This window comes from Aulostomus chinensis, chromosome 6 (assembly GCF_037954235.1).
Source record: "Aulostomus chinensis isolate RoL2024-O1b breed Wild chromosome 6, RoL_Achi_v1.0, whole genome shotgun sequence".
NCBI classification, from domain to species: domain Eukaryota; kingdom Metazoa; phylum Chordata; class Actinopteri; order Syngnathiformes; family Aulostomidae; genus Aulostomus; species Aulostomus chinensis.
This window is the reverse complement of record NC_141325.1, coordinates 17,709,323-17,729,185: the sequence shown is the minus strand read 5'-3', so window position 1 is coordinate 17,729,185 and position 19,863 is coordinate 17,709,323. Positions and strand designations below refer to the sequence as shown.

General features: G+C 39.1%; 1 protein-coding gene across 2 annotated transcripts in view; it reads left to right on the top strand.

The window, feature by feature from the left end:
• smarca2 (SWI/SNF related BAF chromatin remodeling complex subunit ATPase 2) overlaps positions 1–19,863 on the top strand; it is a 49,476-nt gene that overhangs the window by 8,634 nt on the left and 20,979 nt on the right. For both annotated transcript variants that reach the window (XM_086206883.1, XM_086206882.1), the window contains exons 7-22: positions 1,221–1,347; positions 1,590–1,763; positions 2,522–2,695; positions 3,477–3,647; positions 4,601–4,651; positions 6,683–6,813; positions 7,400–7,457; positions 7,680–7,765; positions 9,176–9,323; positions 12,064–12,227; positions 12,901–12,967; positions 13,599–13,709; positions 14,876–15,118; positions 18,521–18,634; positions 18,919–19,023; positions 19,608–19,694. In XM_086206883.1, the coding sequence (XP_086063009.1) occupies positions 1,221–1,347; positions 1,590–1,763; positions 2,522–2,695; positions 3,477–3,647; positions 4,601–4,651; positions 6,683–6,813; positions 7,400–7,457; positions 7,680–7,765; positions 9,176–9,323; positions 12,064–12,227; positions 12,901–12,967; positions 13,599–13,709; positions 14,876–15,118; positions 18,521–18,634; positions 18,919–19,023; positions 19,608–19,694 (2,011 nt within the window). The remainder of the gene's footprint in view (positions 1–1,220; positions 1,348–1,589; positions 1,764–2,521; positions 2,696–3,476; positions 3,648–4,600; positions 4,652–6,682; positions 6,814–7,399; positions 7,458–7,679; positions 7,766–9,175; positions 9,324–12,063; positions 12,228–12,900; positions 12,968–13,598; positions 13,710–14,875; positions 15,119–18,520; positions 18,635–18,918; positions 19,024–19,607; positions 19,695–19,863) is intronic.

Genomic DNA, 19,863 nt, shown 5'->3' with positions numbered 1-19,863 from the left:
TACAATCTCCTCAGATCACCCTTAACAAGCTGCATTAGGAAAGACATTCTTCAGGTCCTGAATGAGATGATGTCATCACCGCGTCTGTGAGACTATTTGGAAAACCAGTCATGGTCATAAAAATGTATGACTGAATGTCTAAATACACCCAAACAGTTGCATAATGAAAGCAATAAAACCAATATCTTTAATTTATAGTCTGGTATTTCCTTGGATTAGTATGAAGTACATGACAAGACTACAAATATATCATTTTAAGTATCTTTTAATAAACATTGGGATTTATTTCATCACATTTGATAAACAGAGAGTATCAGAGGACACTGTTCCTGAAACAAAGTAAGTAGCTTGTGGTGCCCTCAGTAGGCCAGGCTGTGCTTCTATGCATCTATGCCAGTTATGTCTGTCCGGCTGTTCCATTCTCATGCCACGATATTTTAGAACTGCCTTGAGGGAATTCCTGCAGAATTGGCATAAAGATTGGCACCATAGATTTTGCTAGTCAAAGGTCAAGGCCAGTGTGACTGCACCCTACATCTTTTTGGCCACATTAGTCACCAGGCTATTCCGATTTAATTTGTAAATACAAATTAAATCGGAATAGCCTGGTTTCAATGTGTGCCTTAAACATCACAACAATAATGCATTAGATATTCACACTTGACATGGAAGCAAAGTTTTTTTTTTTTTTTTTTAATTTTTTGGTCCATTCAGGTCAGCTCATAACATCCCTGACAGGTGGTGTCATGGGCTTGAGAACACACAGTATCATCTGTGGTTGATTCTGCCTGTTTTCCAAAGGTAGTTTGGAATAAAATGTCCTTTTGTAGTCAGCAGATGCTGCTGAGGTTTCGTGGTCAGAGACAGACAGTGCAGGATAATGTTCATGTATCTGGAAAAAAACCATCTGGCTCTTCTTTTACTGTTTGATTTTACATATACTGTATGCCCATATGTAAAATTCACATATCTTCTGTTTAGGATTACGTATCAGTCATTAGAGGATTTCAACCAAACAGTCTTGTCTATATAGTTGTATTTAAAAGGTTTGCTGTTTTTGAATTCTTGCAAAGTGGGGCATGCACCCATTAAACTACTTGGACAACTATGATTGTCCAAGAACCTTTTATGTCACTTGTGCATTTAATTTGTGGTCCAGGCTACTTGGATTTTCAAACAGATTGTACAGATTCACTAATTGTCCCCACAATATCCTCCAGATTGCAGGCTCGAATTGCACATCGAATCCAGGAATTGGAGAGTCTGCCAGGCTCCCTGCCTCCTGACCTGAGGACTAAAGCCACAGTGGAGCTCAAGGCACTGCGTCTGCTCAACTTCCAGCGACAGGTACACAACAGTGGCTGTGCTTTAAGTTGAGTAGGACTGCATGAATGTGAATTTCTCACCCGAAGAATAGAGCAATTCTCTTAGTGGTAGAGAGTAACTGAGTAGAAATAGTTTGTTACATTATTTAAAAGAGATCTACCCTGTAAAATGTTCAGAATTTCCTGCTGTACACAATGTAGGCCCACAATTTTTTGCTCATGTCTTCGCATCAAACCTAATGCATGATCTGTCTGCATCTCCAGCTGAGGCAGGATGTAGTTGCGTGTATGAGGCGAGACACCACCCTTGAGACCGCTCTAAACTCGAAGGCTTATAGGCGCAGCAAGCGCCAGACATTGAGGGAGGCACGCATGACTGAGAAGCTGGAGAAGCAACAGAAGCTGGAGCAGGAGAAGAAACGGCGACAGAAACATCAGGTGATTTACATTACTGTGTCTTGGATAAAACTCAGAGATGGGCATTGTCAAGTGAGTGGAAGGATAACAGCACCCTCCATGTTTAGACACACAAAAATCTCTTAATAAATTCCTTAATGTCTGTCTGACATGTTTTTCGCAGAAAAAAACACATATTTATAGCAGATCCTAAGTATGTATGATGAATATAGGGGGATATCAGGATTGGCTTCTGAACAATTTAGAATCTTTTAAAATTTTCAGTGACCACATATAGTTTTACACATCATGAACGATTGTGGAAATTTCTGTCAAGTAGCAAATTCTGCAGATACGTCATTGTAAACACTGATGATCAAATATTCACCTATAAGAAAAAGACGACTAACATTTTTTTTGGACTGGGGGGGTCGTTGAGGGAAGTTTTAGCATTGAACCAGCAGCAGTGTCTCCTAAGGTGTATTATTTTAGTTGTCAGAATCACAATACTGTAGCAGCTGTGCTGTCTTTTTTTTTTTTTAATTCCAGAACTCTCTTCAAATGTGCTCTACAGTCTTCCTCTGAAAAATGTTAAATTGAGAAAACAATGAAAACCAAATTCATAGATGACAGAAAACTGCAAAATAAAGGCCTTTTAATCTGCATGTTGATTATTTTGTCTCAAGTGGATGACAGAACTGACAAAGAAAGTGAAGCCTGGCACCAGGCGGCTTAATGGGTTTTCTCCTGTGTCATGTTTTCAAATGTTTTTAAAATTAGCTCATGATTTGTTTTTTCAGGAATACCTCAACAGCATCCTTCAGCATGCAAAAGACTTCAAGGAGTACCACCGGTCAGTGTCTGGTAAAATCCAGAAGCTCACTAGAGCCATTGCCACCTGGCACACCAACACAGAGAGGGAGCAGAAGAAGGAGACTGAGAGAATCGAGAAGGAGAGAATGAGAAGACTGATGGTAAGGATCTGGAAATCAAAATATGTTTTATGATGTATGCCATGACAGTAACATATTTTACGCCCCTGAGAGAACTTTGTCCTCAAAGTTGACAATTTACTATTACACATCAAATCATAGAGAGATGAGAAAACTTTTGTTGTTTCAATGCAGTATCACTGTTTCCCCTGCCAATTTGATTAAATGTTTCTGCATTAATTCAAGAAAAAGAAGGGAAGATTAAATAAAGGAGCCCTTCTTCATTTGGTTGACATCTGTTTAAATATACAACGAATACTAGAATATAGAAACAAGTTTCCTGAATGGAATGTGGTGTCCTCTAATGCTATTCTCCAAATAATCCATTGCAGAATCCTGAATTTAGCACCTCCCATGATGATAATGATTGGCTTACAGAAATACAAAATCTTTATAATACAAAATAACTAAAATGTTACCAAACACTACTTTCAAACTGTAAGATTGGTTATAACCACACTAATATTCCTAATTAATAAGCATATTTTTTTCTTGAAGATAGGTTAGGATCGAGTGTTGAGCATATTCTAATCCAAACTAAAAGACCTTTATTTTTTGCTATTGCTTTTAGTGATTCTCTTTGTTGCCTGCAAATTGCGGGCCTATTTTTCGTTTTGTTTTAATGCGTTGCTTTTATTCTGTTTTCGTCACTCTTTGATCATTTTGTGTTGTTTCGCTTTGTGATCTGTGAAGCACTTTGAGTTACCGGAGAGATACCGGTCCTTTTCTGTCATTAATCCTTGTCTCACAACCCCCAACCCAGGCAGAAGATGAGGAGGGCTACAGAAAACTAATTGACCAAAAGAAGGACAAGCGTCTGGCATACTTACTTCAGCAGACGGATGAGTATGTTGCCAACCTCACCACACTGGTGTATGAACACAAAGCTGCCCAAGCTGCAAAGGAAAAAAAGAGGAGAAAAAAGAAGAAGAAGGTAGGAGGACCAATAGTCAAATGGAGATTGTGCACAAGATGTTGCTTTAAACAGACAATGTTGCTTTATATGGGACAATGCAGTGGTTCCCACAGAATCACATTTTTGATTGTGATGGAGGTGGCCTGGGGGGGGGGGGCATTCCTTGAAACATTGCTGTTTTTATTTACATTAACTTACATGACTTACTTACATTGTTAACATTTGTTTTTCTAGTAAAAGCGCTGGTAGCATTTTTTTCTGGCTTTTCCTGAGCAAATCATAATGTAAAATGCCAGCGTTTTGGGTTGGTGAAACACCAGGATGAGCCCTTTTTAGTTTCTGAACTGTTACCTTTCAATACTCATCTGGATGAGGGAGCAAAGAGGAAGTGTATTAATTTAATCTTAAGGCTTTATCCATTAACATGCACAAACAGCTAAGTCACTAAAAAACAACAGCTCAGCATGAATGTTGCCATGAGCTAACTTAGATTAGGTTGTGCTGTTAGTGGGGCTACGATGAAGCAGTTACGTCTTTGATGATTAAGAATGCTGAGTGTCGGCCTTGCTCATGTTGAGCTACTGGTACAAACAGATAGTCAGCACATACACACAATAACTTTCTACATTTTTCCAACATAGTCTCCTCAGTTTAGCAGCTACAGTATGATGACATAAACATTCTTCCTTTCAAAGAAAAGGAGCGGGCCAGCCACTGATGGAAAAAGCAGAATTGCCATTTACTGTATCTGACTATATAATGTCTTGATGTTCATTGATGGGTGCACTGTCTTAAGTGAAAACAGGATGCACAGCTTCAAAAAATCAATATGTGGTGGGCAACATTTATTTGTGGCGACCTGTATATTTAATGCAACCCAAAACATCATGGAGCAAGTAATGCTTACAAAGAAGCATGATAGAATACTTGATATGCCATGTAAGCTGACTGGATTTGTGTTTGATGTCTAGAGGGTGGATGGAGACGGTGAAGGCACCAGTGCAATTGGACCTGATGGAGAAGTAAGTCATTGGATGTTCACATGCGTTGTAGAATGAAGAAGTTTCCATCTCTTGATCTGCATTTGCCCTTTCAGAATATATTACTGTCAAGTTAAACTTGTTAAGCCTGAAACACAGCAGCCTCTATTAATTTCTTTGTACAATCCCCAAATTTCCGCTGGCAGGTGCGTGTAACTGTTTGGCCCCAGCTTTGCCTCACACCACTACAAGTTTCCACAGTGGCGCTGCATCTTGAAAAGTGCGAACACAGCCATTTTGTACATCGCAGCTCCCACAGCAGCTCTTCTCTGCTTCCATTGCAGCTAGTTATCACCATCTCTAAATAATGGATGAGAAGAGACATGCCATTTTGTCTCCTCCTCCTTTGAACATGATGCAGCAGGACACCTTCCTCTTGGTGCCAGGGTCATCACCTGCCCTATGTCACATGGCAAGCCACAGTGCTGTGATGCTGGTGTTTTTTAGCCCTTACAGTGATAATTGATCTTCTCCTGAACTCAGACACACTTGTATTATGGCTGTGGCTGTAACCTGCATTACGTAGCTGCCACAGTCCCTCACTGGACTCAAAGTCACTACTTTTCAGGAGGATTGTTGTCCGATTGTCTGTTTCAGACTGTGGTCTGTAAAGATTTTACACCCTTAATTTGTATTCAGGTTAGGGATATGCACAATTAATCAATGATAGATAATAGGCGAATAAGAATTTGGTTGATCAGTTGAAATTTCATTCAATCTATGAAGGCTGTGTTAGGTAGTGTAATTTGACTATGTTGGAGCAATGAGACATGTTATATCAAGGGGCGATATATAAATAGTTTTAAGACAAAGAAGAGACTGTGGAAGAAACGTAAATACTCTGCTCCTACTAGTTGCTACTAAGTAAGGTTTGGTATGTTCATTCTAAACACTGAGACCGTGTCAAAGCACGATGACGTGCGCCCTTCCCTGATCAACATTAATGCATGCTCCTTGTCTCAACGGCGCATCACCTCCGTGTTAACACAGAGGAGCTGCAATGCTAAATTGACAGGGAAAACAAAAACAACCCAAGAAATCTGCAAATTTACTGACATGTATGCTGCTCATAAGTATAAGTGAGGGCAAAGGTTATCAGCATCTGATGACTTTACTTGTACCAGCATATAGCATTCCAACACAACACATCATCACCAGACTCGATGAACCTGACAACAAAGAAGGCAGGAGCTGTTAAAAAAGTTAGTCACAGCTGAGAAAGTAGCACCAACCACAGACTGCTGGCTTATCAACAAAGAGCTACGTCACTATCACCTGCCACCAGAAGAACATTGTTGATAATTGAATTTTCCTGATGATCGATCAAGAAATTTTCTGAAAATGCCCATGCCTAGTTCAGCTTAAATTTGAAAGTCCAAAAGTGGGGACCAAATGACAACAGTGATAATAGCACAACTGAAACAAACTAGGACATAAAGCAACAAAAACAGAATTGTACAGAGGCTGCTCTTCTTCATAGCTCCCAGTGGCCTGTAATTGCATCGTCCTCCTCTTTCTCCTGTCAGAAATAATGTCTATAAAACCTTGAGGGCCAATTGTCTAAGACACTCATGAGAGTCCAGCCATCGTTTATCTGTTACAGTGGTTGTGAAAGTCCAAAGTATTACATTTGAATGAATGGGGAGTTAAGTAGTGTAGCACAGGGATTTATCATCCTGCCTGTACTTTCTAGTATCATTTAAGTGGAGGTATCAGTAAAATAAAGACAGAATTTAGATTTCAGTAAATATGAATTGAATTGAATGACAGATAGGAATTTTTCATCATCAATATAGTTTCAGTTTTATCTTTATGATTTTTTTTTTTTTTTTTTTTTAATTTTACAACACCATCACACTGCTAGCCAGTGGGATGGAGACAAGAAGGTATTTTGGATCAATGTTTCCAACTGGCATATCTTGTTTGGGCATTGTACCTGAAAAATCTAAAGTGGACCTACATTGTGATCAGTTACATTTGATTAATTTCTCTTCATGTCTTTTTGTCTTACAGCCCATGGATGAGAGCAGCCAGATGAGCGAGCTGCCAGTCAAAGTGATTCAGACGGAGACTGGGAAAGTTCTACAGGGAACAGATGCTCCCAAATCCAGCCAGCTGGAGGCTTGGCTTGAGATGAACCCTGGGTGAGGAATAGAGTTGGGTTTATGTCTGTTTTTGACTGTCCAGTATACATGAAAAAAAAAGGTTTGATTTTATGTAAAGAGGCTGAACATTTTGACATGTAAAGGCAAAATAGCCTAAGTTAGGAACCTGTGTAGATGACGTTATATCACTAAATCCACCTTGACAAGACCTTTTCTTTTTTTCGTAGGAAGTAGTTGAATGGAGGTTTTATATATTTTTTTTTTGTACTCTGATGTCATGTAAAAAAACGGGATAATGTAACATTGAAATAATCCTATGAAGGCATCCAGAAACTAAACTATAAGTAATGTCAGAAAGGGCGCCTTTTTTCAAGCTTGTAATGGAAGGCCCACCTACTGAGAGGTGGAAAACCATGGTCAGTGTTTTAATATAAGGGTCCTCACTGTTTTTATGTTTTTACAGCCAGAAACAAAGTGTCAGATTTTTATGGTTATCCCTAAAATGGCCTTAAAAGATTTAATTCCACTGAATGCATTCATTCTTTTTCTCCTAACAAAAAAAATACAAAAATGTATTTTCATTAACTTATTTTTCCTGTTGGTTTGTTTATTTTTTGCAATACAGGTATGAGGTTGCCCCGAGGTCAGACAGTGAGGAGAGTGGCTCAGAGTTTGAAGAGGAGGTCAGTCAATTTCTCATCAATGAACCCTTACAGTACATGCATACAGTAAATACACTCATCAGAACCCAGTACGGGCTGTAGCTGTGTGAAATTCAGTTACTCTTATTTCTAAAGATTTCCCTATTATGCACATCATTGCCTTTTGTGTGATGTCACTGTGTTGTTATTGTTATTATTGAAAGCCTGTTGTCAGTTATGTGTCTTGAAACTTTGCTTTTCAAGGAGGAAGAGGAGGTGACCAAGGCAGAAGCAGAGGAGAAGAATGTTCTTGAACCTCGTGGAGACACAGCAGCCAAGCACATTATCGAGTATTGTATTCCTTTCCTTCCACATCACATTTGCTTTGCCAAGTGCATTGCTTTATAGTGAATAGAATGATTTCAAAAATATCCTTTTATCCCTTTGCACTAGTGACAGCCATAGTCTTCATACACACATCTCGTGAATAAATAAAACACTACCTCAAGGATGGCTTGAGGGAATTTCTTCACACAAAAAACTAATACGTTTTCAGTGGTCAAAGGTAAAGTCACTGCAACCTTACAAAATATGACATGAATCAATAATTAATTCACTCATGACAAAATTTCAAGTAAATGTCAACTAGGATGAAATGATGAAGCATTGCGTATCCTAGGAGTCAGCTTCAAAGTGTCATAATGGTCTGGCCATTATTCAGTGCTATAATCAAAGAATGGAAGGGGTACACTAAATAGTAGGGATGCACCGATTTCCTTGCCAGAGACCAGAATGGTAACCAGTAACTGGGCGGTCAGTATTACATGTTCACGATTCCTAATGGGTCACTTGCCACAGTGTGACCATTGCCAGGAATAGAGGCGAGTCTGTTTTTCCACAGGAAGTGTGTCTGCACCGAGTAGATCAAGCCAAACAGGACATTTTCAAACAAATCATACAGTTAATCCGCTCAAAATGAAACGCCATGTGCAGGCTCCCGATCACTAAAACGACCTGAAAATGACACAGTATAAATACTGTAAGTATTCTATGTGGGTGTGATAGAAACTCACAAATCAAGAGACAATGGCGAAATCAGCAGAATCTGAGCAAGTTAACAAAACCGGTGGGCAGATGGAAACTGCAGCTGTGTGGAGGACCGAAGCGGTTGACATCGCTGCCATAACACAGCGCAGCAATTTGTCGAACATGTAAGGCTATCACCTCGTTGAGCCTGCCCACTTTGAGGAAGCTAATGGAGGGACACCTGTTAAGGCTAATTGCAAGAGCTTGGAGCCCAGAACAAGCCGAAGCCTCTCCTATGCTTCATTGGCTGCTGCATGCCACTGCTTTTGTTTGATAAGTAAAGGATATTTCAGACACAGCTTAATATGCAACATCTAATTTTCTAGTAGAATTTCATTTGCAACTTTTTAAGGTCTAAGATTACTTTAATATTTTGAGAGTTGTTTAAGTAAGAAAAGATCAAGTAGTCAATTTGGGGGAAACTGTAAGAGTAATATTTTCTGTACTTTTCCATTGAGGAAAAGTTGATTTTTTTTAATATATATTCCGTCAATTCTAGTTCCAAAAAAAAAATTATTGTATCGGCAGATCCCACCAACAAAGAATCAGGAATTTGAAATGCCAAAGAAAAATGCAATTGGTGGATCTCTACTAAGTACAGTACAGCTTTAATTAAACCTCATTGTTTGTAATGGATTTGTGAGGTCTAAAGTTTTTCATCACCTGATATTCAGGTCAGCCAAGCAGGATGTGGACGATGAGTACAGTGTTGCTACAGATCAAACCTGCTCCCAGTCTTACTATGGCGTAGCCCACGCCGTCATTGAGAGGGTGGAGAAGCAGTCCTCGCTGCTCATCAACGGCACACTCAAACAGTATCAGGTATGCACATGCGCACACTATGTTACCACTAACAACACTCTGCTGTTGCTGTCTTCAATTTGTGATTATTGTTTTTCAGGGTTTGTAATTATTTTATTCCTTCTGTGTTTTTAATGAATTTCTTTTTGTTTAATTGTTTTTACTGGAGTAAAAAACAAACTTGTGACTGAAAAAAGTACATTGTGGGCATTTGTATTTAAAGGCTTGCTGTGAGGCAGCGCAGTGGTTAGCACTGTCGCCTCACAGCAAGAAGGTTCTGGGTTCGAGTCCCTGCTTTCTGTGTGGAGTTTGCATGTTCTCTGTGCCTGCATGGGTTCTCTCCAGGTACTCCGGTTTCTTCCCACCGTCCAAAGACATGGAAGATGGGACGATGCTGTGAATGGTTGTCTGTCTCTATGTCTTGGCCCTGTGATGAACTGGTGACCCGTCCAGGGTGAACCCCGCCTCTCGCCTGTAGCCGCTGGGATAGGCTCCAGCCCCCCCGCAACCCATAACAGGATATGCGGAAGAAAATAGTCTGAACTCAAAAATTTGAGCAAAATAACCACTTTAGATCATAGAACCAGTCTTTGAGGAAATTGAAAATGGATTAACCTTTTGAAATTTACAGGAATGCTGAGTAGTTAGATGATTCTTGTAATCAATTTGTCAAATGACAGAAAGACAGTTCATAAAGTAGAAAGACAATTTATAAAGTAATTAGATGATGATTTTATTCCATTAGTCAAATGACAGAAAGACAGTTCATAAAGTAAAAGACAATTTATAAAGTAATTAGATGATGATTTTATTCCATTAGTCAAATGACAGAAAGACAGTTCATAAAGTAAAAGACAATTTATAAAGTAATTAGATGATGATTTTATTCAATTAGTCAAATGACAGAAAGACAGTTCATAAAGTAGAAAGACAATTCATGAAGTAATTAGATGATTATTGTATTCAATAAAAATGAAAAAGGCAATTCATAAAGTAGAACAAATCTTTCTCGCCCCTTAAGAGTTAATTTGAGCTTGTGTTTCTAGATTTCTATGATAGTGCATTGGGTTTTTTTTGAGAAAAAAAACATACCAATGAACAATCCAAAGCATTAATAATGTAGTTGCATCCTTACATACTCCCTCTCTTAAAAGAGTTCTGATTCATAATCCTAAATAACACTATAAAACTATCTCTCTAGCACTTTTTTGGACCTCATCACACATTAAAAGAGGCAGCAAAATAGACCCAGGGACCACATGTCACATCACTTCTAAAATTTCAGGAAAGTGATGCAGCTTTGTGGGCTTGATGATGGATCAAGGGTTTGACCAAACGTATCTGCTGCTATAATGCTCCATCAAGCCTAAAGACACTATTTCAAAGCAACTATATAGCTGCTGTTTTTCTGCACCACACTATAATCTTTCATGCAATGAGTGAGGATGGGATCGTGAGATAGTTTGTAGCTAGAGATAGAGACCCGGCAAGTGGGTTACTGCTAGTCAACACTGCTCAGATTGATGGTGTTAACTGAGATAATGGTGCTAGTTCCTTGGGAACATTCAAGATGTTTCAGCCACACAGTAATTGGATTAATTGTCCACAGTGCAAACATGTGTATTTGCATTGTGTCAATCAAGTCATTATCTCTATAACACAGCAAGGACTTTGTATGAATGTGTGTGTGTGTGTGTGTGTGTTACTGCCTTTTCTAACCATACATCTGATCAGTGTAGCATTCTTGTTGAGATCCCAATGAAATCCAGTGTGTATTTTGAAGTTGTGTGAATGAGCGGTTGTCAAGAAAAGACCCCTAAATCTAAGCTCTATTAAAGCAATGAAGATATCACATACTGTAATGCAACAAAGGCCTCCCAGAATAACATATGTGTGCGAGGTCATGTTTCTTTAAAAGTGGCCCAACTAACCTCTTTAATGAAAGAAATGAGTGTGTATGTATCCTACTTGACAACCGCTCATCCAAACAACAGTCCTCCAATCAACAGTCTTGGTGGAAGTATTGCAGCGTTTGCAAGAAGTAGCAGAGCCGATATTAAAATCCTTTGGACGAGTGGTTGTCATATTTTGGTTATAATCTCTTTATTTCTGTCAGGCTGTCATCTGCATCTGTGTCTTGTGGAAGATGAAGGGAAAAATAAGTTTCTTATTTATTGTAGTCTTTTATATTTGAATTGTCTGCTGTGGGTCATTTGGTTAAATAATTGTCAGTTGGTTGCCAGCCCTATTTTTTTCCCTAGTTTCTGCTGCACTTTCCTGTTTCTCCACACTGTCTTTTGCATATTGTTTTCCCGAGGAAGAATCTGTTGTTTCCACTACTGGGTTTCATTTTTTTAATCCGGGTTTTGAAATTTTTTTTCAGTTATGCCTTTTAGATTTGCCTTTCCCTTTCACAGTTAATAGTGGAGATTCACAAATAACAAAATATAACATGGTATACAATGTGCATTTTGGTAACCTGACTCATCGGGAGATCTTTTGTTTCTATTTGGTTTTCAGATTGCCATTCCTGCCGTTTCTAAACAAAGTAAAGTTAGGCAACTTCTAATATCTTCTTGACATGCAATAAGCCTTGCAACATGTAACTGTCCTCAAAACAGAACATTTCTACTCAAAGTAGTCCGTCAGTTTAAATGATTTGTCTTATGTTCTTAGAAAGTTTCAGGAATGAGATGAAACAAGTGAATTATAATTTGGGCTGCAAGCTTTTGGCATGTCTTTATTTCTCATTTCCGTTTAGATTCAGGGTCTGGAGTGGATGGTGTCCCTGTACAACAATAACTTAAACGGCATCCTGGCTGATGAAATGGGCCTTGGGAAAACCATACAAACCATCGCACTTATCACCTACCTGATGGAGTACAAGAGACTCAACGGGCCCTATCTCATCATCGTTCCTCTCTCGTCAGTACTCCTAAGTACAGCTTTTATCATGCGTCATGACATGGCGAAGTGTTTTCATCAAAGGACTGGTCAAGCTTTCACACTTTTGCATTATATATCCATGTTCCATATTAAATTTTCTAGATTTAGTTTTAAGGGAAAAAAATTCTTGTAATATAACTTTTCACCTACCTATTAATTCTTTTCACTGGTAATTTACAAATGCAGGTATGGAAAGATTAGAATGAACAATTACTTTACTCTCTCATCACTAAGGAGTGTCCTGATTTGTTTATTTATTTTAGTTCAAGCTCCCAATGTATTCATTGTTAAGCTTGGAGCCACAGTGCCATTTGCTTTATGATATGTTCCCTATGAACTAATTACCCTCTTTGCATTTTGTGTGTGTGTGCGTGTGCGTACGTGTGTGGAGAAATCAAATTAATGAGGAGAGAAATCAATCTGCATGGTGCCCAGTTTTTAACAAAGGTATCCATGCAAAGTCCTTCATTGAGAGCTTCAATCCATTTGACTCTTAGGAAACTGTTGCTTGTTATGGCTGCAAGGGATTATTTTTCCCTAAAGTTTATCCAGTAAATTATGTCTTGACCTTGGTTGCAGATATTTCACTGAGCACCAGCCTCTTATTATGTCCCCAATTCAACATGATTGTCATTGATTTCTTTTCCCTTAGGACTTTGTCAAACTGGGTCTACGAACTTGACAAGTGGGCACCCTCAGTGGTCAAAATTGCTTACAAGGTAATATTAGGCCTGGGCGATTTATTGATTTTATTGATTAATTCAAGTTTTTTGTTGTGGACGATTTAAAAAAAACAAAAAATACAAGCTTTGGATTCCTCTTGCTATGGCGCACCTTTTGTCCCTCAGGAGCTTCCATAGCTTTCCTCCTCACCCCTCCCCCTTGTTTCCTACGCACGCGTAGCCGCAACATGGCTAACAAGAGCGAGAAGTTTGTTTCTAAGGAAGGAGTAGTATCATCAGTGGTTTGGAACTGGTTTGGGGTGACTGAACAAGTGACTGCACGCTGCAAAGTTTGTCTGAAGCCCATTGCAACAAAAGGCAGCAGCACAACGAACTTATTTCAACATCTAGAACAGAGGCATCCAGCTGAGTGGGAGAAATGCTGCTCTTTGTGAGGGGAACAAGACTGCTATAACCGACAAACTGCCCCTAAAAACAGCTTACCTTGGTGGAATCATTTACCCACAGGAAAAAAATTGTAAATCAAATTTTTTGTGAAAAAATCTGAGATTTTATTTTTAGTCCATATCGCCCAGGCCTAGGTAATATGTTGAATTTTCTTTTCCATAAACTCTGATTGCGTTAGGTGGACTTATGACAGAAAGTTTTCTTTGTCTCCCCTTCAAAGGGCACCCCTGCCTTGCGCCGGGGGCTGGTGCCTCAGCTCCGTAGTGGAAAATTCAATGTCTTGCTGACCACCTACGAATACATCATCAAGGACAAGCACATACTGGCCAAGGTGACGGAAATCAAAGTGCTACGCTCACTTAATAATCCACTCTCCACACACATTCTCAAACAAATTATCTTGCATAAATCATTGATACACATCCTTTTATTAATTTAAAATGACACCTTTACTAATTAGATGACCTGAGATTTCATCCATACACTTTAAAAAAAGTTTTCCAAATTTACAACCTCATTTACCCTTGTTCTCAATTGTAAACATCATGGAAGTCGTATGAACAGAATCTTGCTAGAAGCAGATCTAAAAGACTCATTTGAATCTCAAAGGGACATCAGTCCTGAACTTAAAAGCAGGTGTGATTGAAGATAGGCTATAGTTTGTAGCCCTGTTTTGATGATGAGTGCTAGGTAAGTGGTATGTGTTGGTCAGACACAGATATGCAAGTTCGCCAGCCAGCTTGAGGAGTTAAGGAGTGTGAGGTATTGAGGTATCTGTTGCATCATTAGCAGATGTAACAAAAGGATTATATCATGATTGCAAAGACAGAAACTAAACTAAACTGCATGACTGTTTACATTAACATAGAGCAGAATGTCATTGAAATGATCCATTACCTTGTTCATTGCTTGGAAGCACTGGATGTGCCCACTTTTGAGGGCAGAGGGAGTCTTATCACATACTCAGCAGGTGTACACAGCTACTGAGTATATAAGGGTACGGATGTTATCAGCTGAAGGGTTAAATCTAGGGTGGCATGGTGTTGCAGAGGTTAGCACTTTCGCCTCACAGCAAGAAAGTTACGGGTTCGAGCCCCGGCCTTAGCAAGGGGTCTTTCTGTGTGGAGTTTGCATGTTCTCCCTTGGCCTGCATGGGTTCTCTCCAAAGACATGGAAGATGGGACTAGGCTAATTGGATACTCTAAAATGACCATACGTAGATGTGGCTGTGAGTGGGAATGGTTCTCTGTCTGTGATGGACTGGTGACCCGTCCAGGGGGAACCCTGCCTCTCGCCCGAAGGCTGCTGGGATAGGCTCCACCCCTCAGAATGCCTTAACAGGAGAAGTAGTAGAAAATGGATGGGTTAAATCTAAAATCAGGTTTAAATCAGGGCTTCTAACATTTCTTTCTTCACAGGTTCTCAAAGCTCCTACAGTTTGTTACCTTGCTTAAAATGCTTAAAAATAAGCATTTAAGAATAACCTTTCATATACAGATACGCTGGAAGTACATGATTGTGGACGAAGGTCATCGCATGAAGAACCATCACTGTAAACTAACCCAGGTGTTGAACACCCATTATGTGGCCCCCCGCCGCCTCCTCCTCACCGGTACACCACTGCAGAACAAGCTGCCTGAGCTGTGGGCTCTACTCAACTTCCTCCTGCCCACCATCTTTAAGAGCTGCAGCACTTTCGAGCAGTGGTTCAACGCCCCATTTGCCATGACAGGAGAGAGGGTAAGAATAATAGCTTGGATTTTTATGTCTGATGTTTTAGGACAGTGTTATATTTCTAGGTGGACATTGGTCAGAAAGAAACCATCAATGTAGTTTGTTGTTGAATTGTTCTGAATGACTGTTCATGAATTTCTCATGAAGTATTTCATGTGTCTTTGCAGAAATTTGGGCTCTTTAAGTGCTCTTGTGTGTTGCTATGTTACTGCTTGACCCTTAAGTTTAAAAGCTTCAGTTTTGATTCAAGGTAGCCTATTTTTGAAGTGTGGGGAAGGATGACTCCTTTTTTTTCCCCATCTCTTTGAAAATTTGAATTTCACCGACTTTGATTTTACTATCTGAGAACACATCTTTTTTGACTGATTCATGACTAGGCTAAAGTGCCGCTTGGTATTGTACCTGCTCTCTGCGCTCAACTTTGACTCACTCCAGTTTAATAGTACTTGCAGAATGCAGATTAGGATGACAAACAAACTGGAGATTGGACAGAAATGGAGATCCAACTCACTCGCTCACTCTTATTTCCTGAGTCATGTTGCCCTGTAGGGATTTCTTACTGACGTTACAGATAAACTTAGAGTCATGAGACAGTTGTGGTTTTGCCCCAAGTCAGACAGGAGTCTGCACTTAAAGGATGAAATGTCCACTATGATTTTTAAGCTCGCCTCAGTACTGTGTATGTGTCTGTGTTTGTTTGTGTGTGTGTGTGTGAGTGGGTGTAATTGACTTAAGTGTGGAAAAACTTAATATGAACAAATCACTGAGGGCCACAGGTCATTTGTCATATTCAGTGATTTAATTGTCACCGGCACCTAATGTCCAGTCTCTGCAATTGATTTGCACTGAGCATGTTGTTTGTACTTGACTGGTAAAAGCCTATAAAACCTAAAGGCTTGCACTTGTCAAGATGAGGTCACTGACTTAACCCAGCCAGCGCCTCTAGTTTTCCATTGTGTGCCTTTGTATAATTGCTCACTTGATGATGTGGTGAGCCAGCTTGCTCAGACAAATGAGAAACTAAACTGTAGGTCAGTCATTACAGTTATCTTTCTTTCTTCCGTCTTTTTATCTCAGCTGTCCATGAAAAATTGTTCTTGAATTGCTCTGCAGGTATCTACTCAAATGCAGCAATATCTTCTCTGTAACACACCCTGCTATCTCTTCTGGTGTCTGTCCTCGGGTCGAATTGTAGTGCATAAGATGATACATTTCCAATGAGACACGTCAGCCTTTGACGCAACCCCATTGATTCTTATCTTCCTATAATGTTTCTTTGATTATCTGAGGAGGCAAAAATTATTGTGTATCTCACAAGGAATTCCAGATTTGTAGAAACAGACACTACATTTCCCACTACTGCAATTAGCCCTCCACTTTGTCACCCCAAGGGAACCCAGAGTGAACTAAAGCTCCATAGACTGAAATAATTGAGTCCAAACTGTTGAATATTGTTTCATACTTTGAGAATAATGGTTCTCATGTTTAACAAGATAGGAAAAGTTTTTATATTTAGACCCATTTAAAATATTGAGATAGCTAGTAAAATCTTGTTTCTTGCAAGTGTTTCTTTTTTAAGATTTGTCCCCTCAGGACTTTCTCTCCAATTAATTGGTGTCACTTACCTAAAAGTAGAAAGACATTATGTAATGAAATGAAATAGTTTGATAATGACCATTAGCTTGACCAAAACATTACATGTATCATTATCATGATGTGGTTAAATGTTCAAAAAGTACTCATACATACATGAATCTATTAATGAAATGAAAATTTCAAGAAATGTTTTCAAAAACATGGTGGTTATAAACTGGGCTTTTAGGATTTGAGAGTGACTGTCATCACTCATGTATTGTTCAGTATTTCACATTAAGACCTACAATGCTTTAGGTGTTTCACTGTTTTTTTTCAGTTCAGAATGTTGTAAGTAACAGACATTTTTGATACAAGAAATACCTAAAAACTAACAGAGCACTCACATGGAATTAAAACTAGATCATTTTTTTACAAAATCCTGTAGGTTGCGAGCAGCTGCTTTAAAAGGAGACGGTTCTTCAGGGGTAGTTCATTTGGAGTTGTGGATATGATGTAATTAAGTTCGGAATTAGTAAGATGGTTATAAATGTTTACAGAAAATGCTGTGATGTAACTAGATAAAAGATTGCAAAATTTGCAAAGTTGTATATCACATGGCTTACATACTTTTTAGTCATATCATACTTCTGAATAATGATGATAGAGGTTATCTACAGCGGTCATTCCCAAACTGTGGTGGTCCGCGGAAAATTGCTAAATTAAATAAAAAATGATATTTTTTTTACAGTCATTTCTCAGGGAATTTCCATTAACATTAAGAATATTTATATTGATATTTCAGTTCATTAAAAATTCAATAATGTATTTTAGTTTAGAAAACAGATGTGTGATGGCTAGCGTGTGGTGGCGCCAAGTCTCTGCAGTGACGCTTGAGCAGGCTCCCGAGTGTGTTAGCTAGAACCAGAACCACAACAACATGGATCGGTGGCTAAAAAGAAAAGAGGCCGTTGCCAATGATAATGAAGAAGAAGAGCCAGTGACTCCGAGGAGGATACAGACCAGATTCTCATAAACCGGTAGATAAAAAGAAAAAGAAGGCTAACGTTAAAAGAAAGTACGACAAAAGCTACTTAGCTTACGGATTTACCTACACCGGCACAGAGCAAGAGCCATTGCCCGTTTGTGTGTGTTGCTACGTACAGCTGGCTAACGAAAGCATGAAGCCAGCCAGCCTTCACAGGCGTCTGGAAACCAAGCATAAAGAATTGCTATCAAAGCCTCTTGTGTTATCAGTAGAATAGGCCTATACAGTAATTTGAAATGAGACACACGGAGATATGTTAACTCTGTTTAATGTGCTCTCACGGCCTGGTCTGAATGAAGGTCGAGTCCAGAACGCCAAGGATCAGTATCACAACATACCAATAGGTGGCACTGGGGGGCTATAATGTATGCAGCATACATTACAGACTGTATTTAGACATTTTTATTATCTGGTGGTCCGCGAAAATTCTTGATGAAAAAAGGTGGTCCGCATACCCAGAAAGTTTGAAAACCCCTGATCTCTACAGTATAGCCTTTTCCATTTTGTTGCAGCTTATCCAGTTATGTGATAACTAGACCACTTGCCACCCAAAAAGCACCATGACCAATTAAAAATTCACCCTCCAGCCAAACAGAGGATTCATGCACTGTTACACAGATAGTTGATCTTCAAATGAGTTACTGTTTGGTCATACAGTCAGGAGGTCAAACTGATGTTTTTGGGGGGAAACATTAGTAATGATATTTTAATGAAATATGTGTAGCTTTTGCTCAGTATGCTGAAGTTATGTGGAAACAGTTTCTCAATCTCTTTTTGTCTTTGTTTAGGTTGACCTAAATGAGGAGGAGACCATCCTTATTATTCGCCGCCTGCATAAGGTGCTCCGCCCCTTCCTGCTACGTCGACTGAAGAAAGAGGTGGAGTCTCAGCTGCCAGAGAAGGTGAGAATGTGTTTGATGGTATAGAAGTGTGATTATTCATTTTTTTGGTCTGGATGACCGACAACTATTTGCTTATCTTTCCAAGCCTGCTCTCCATTTTAAACATACCTAGATGCTAGTGGTTGTCTCTGCATGTCACTGTGAGATTGCTGTGCACAATCTGCCTTTCCTTCCAAAAATTCATTCGCTCTCATTTTTCTCCCATGGTGTCTACAATGAGGTGAATGTGGTGTCACTTTGAATAATCTTGTCACAATGTTTTCTTTTTATTGTCACTCACACAGGTGGAGTATGTCATAAAATGCGACATGTCTGCCATACAGAAGGTTTTGTACCGGCACATGCAGAAAGGCATCCTCCTCACTGACGGCTCAGAGAAAGACAAGAAGGTAAATAATATCAAGACCTCAGAGTCTCTTTGTGCCTTGTTTGATCCACATGTCATTGTGACAGACAGAGCTGTTTGGTACTTTGGACTGAGCAATGCTTCCTGCTGTTTCACCATCGTAGGTCCTTGAGGTAACAATATATTGCTTTTGCTAAATGCTATTCAGCATGTAAAGGTACATCTTGGTTATTCATGAGTTTAGTTTTCATTTCATTAGCATGATGGTTATCACCTGAGGATGCAGGCAGTTAGGCAGTGAAATGATGAAATTTGATCAAAATTGTAATATGACCTATTACAATTTTCAAATCACGGAAAGGCACAGTATTTATTAAAGGCTAGTTGTGTGTCACAATACTATTCTGAATTAAAAGTTTTGGCTCTGCCGAAACATCACATTCTACAGACTTAAGAAAAAAAAAATTAATCTGATACAGATTTCCACAAATATCATACCATAAACTTTTAAATGGGTTTTTCAACAAAATAAGAAATCACAATCATGCTATGAGTTATGCATCCACAAACAGTTCATATCATATTTGTACCAACACTGATGTGATATTTTCTATCACCTTTCTCTAGGGCAAAGGAGGGGCAAAGACCTTGATGAACACCATCATGCAGCTAAAGAAGATCTGCAACCACCCGTATATGTTCCAGCACATTGAGGTGAGCACTGCTACTCCAAGACTGCTGGTACTGGCTTGTGAAAGCTTAAAGTCAAAACTGTCACAGGTTAAAGTACCATAACATTTACTTTGGCTCTGAACAATTTACAATGCTATCAGTGAGTTACCATGTACATACAGATCAACAAATGTCATATCTGTAGTCGTAT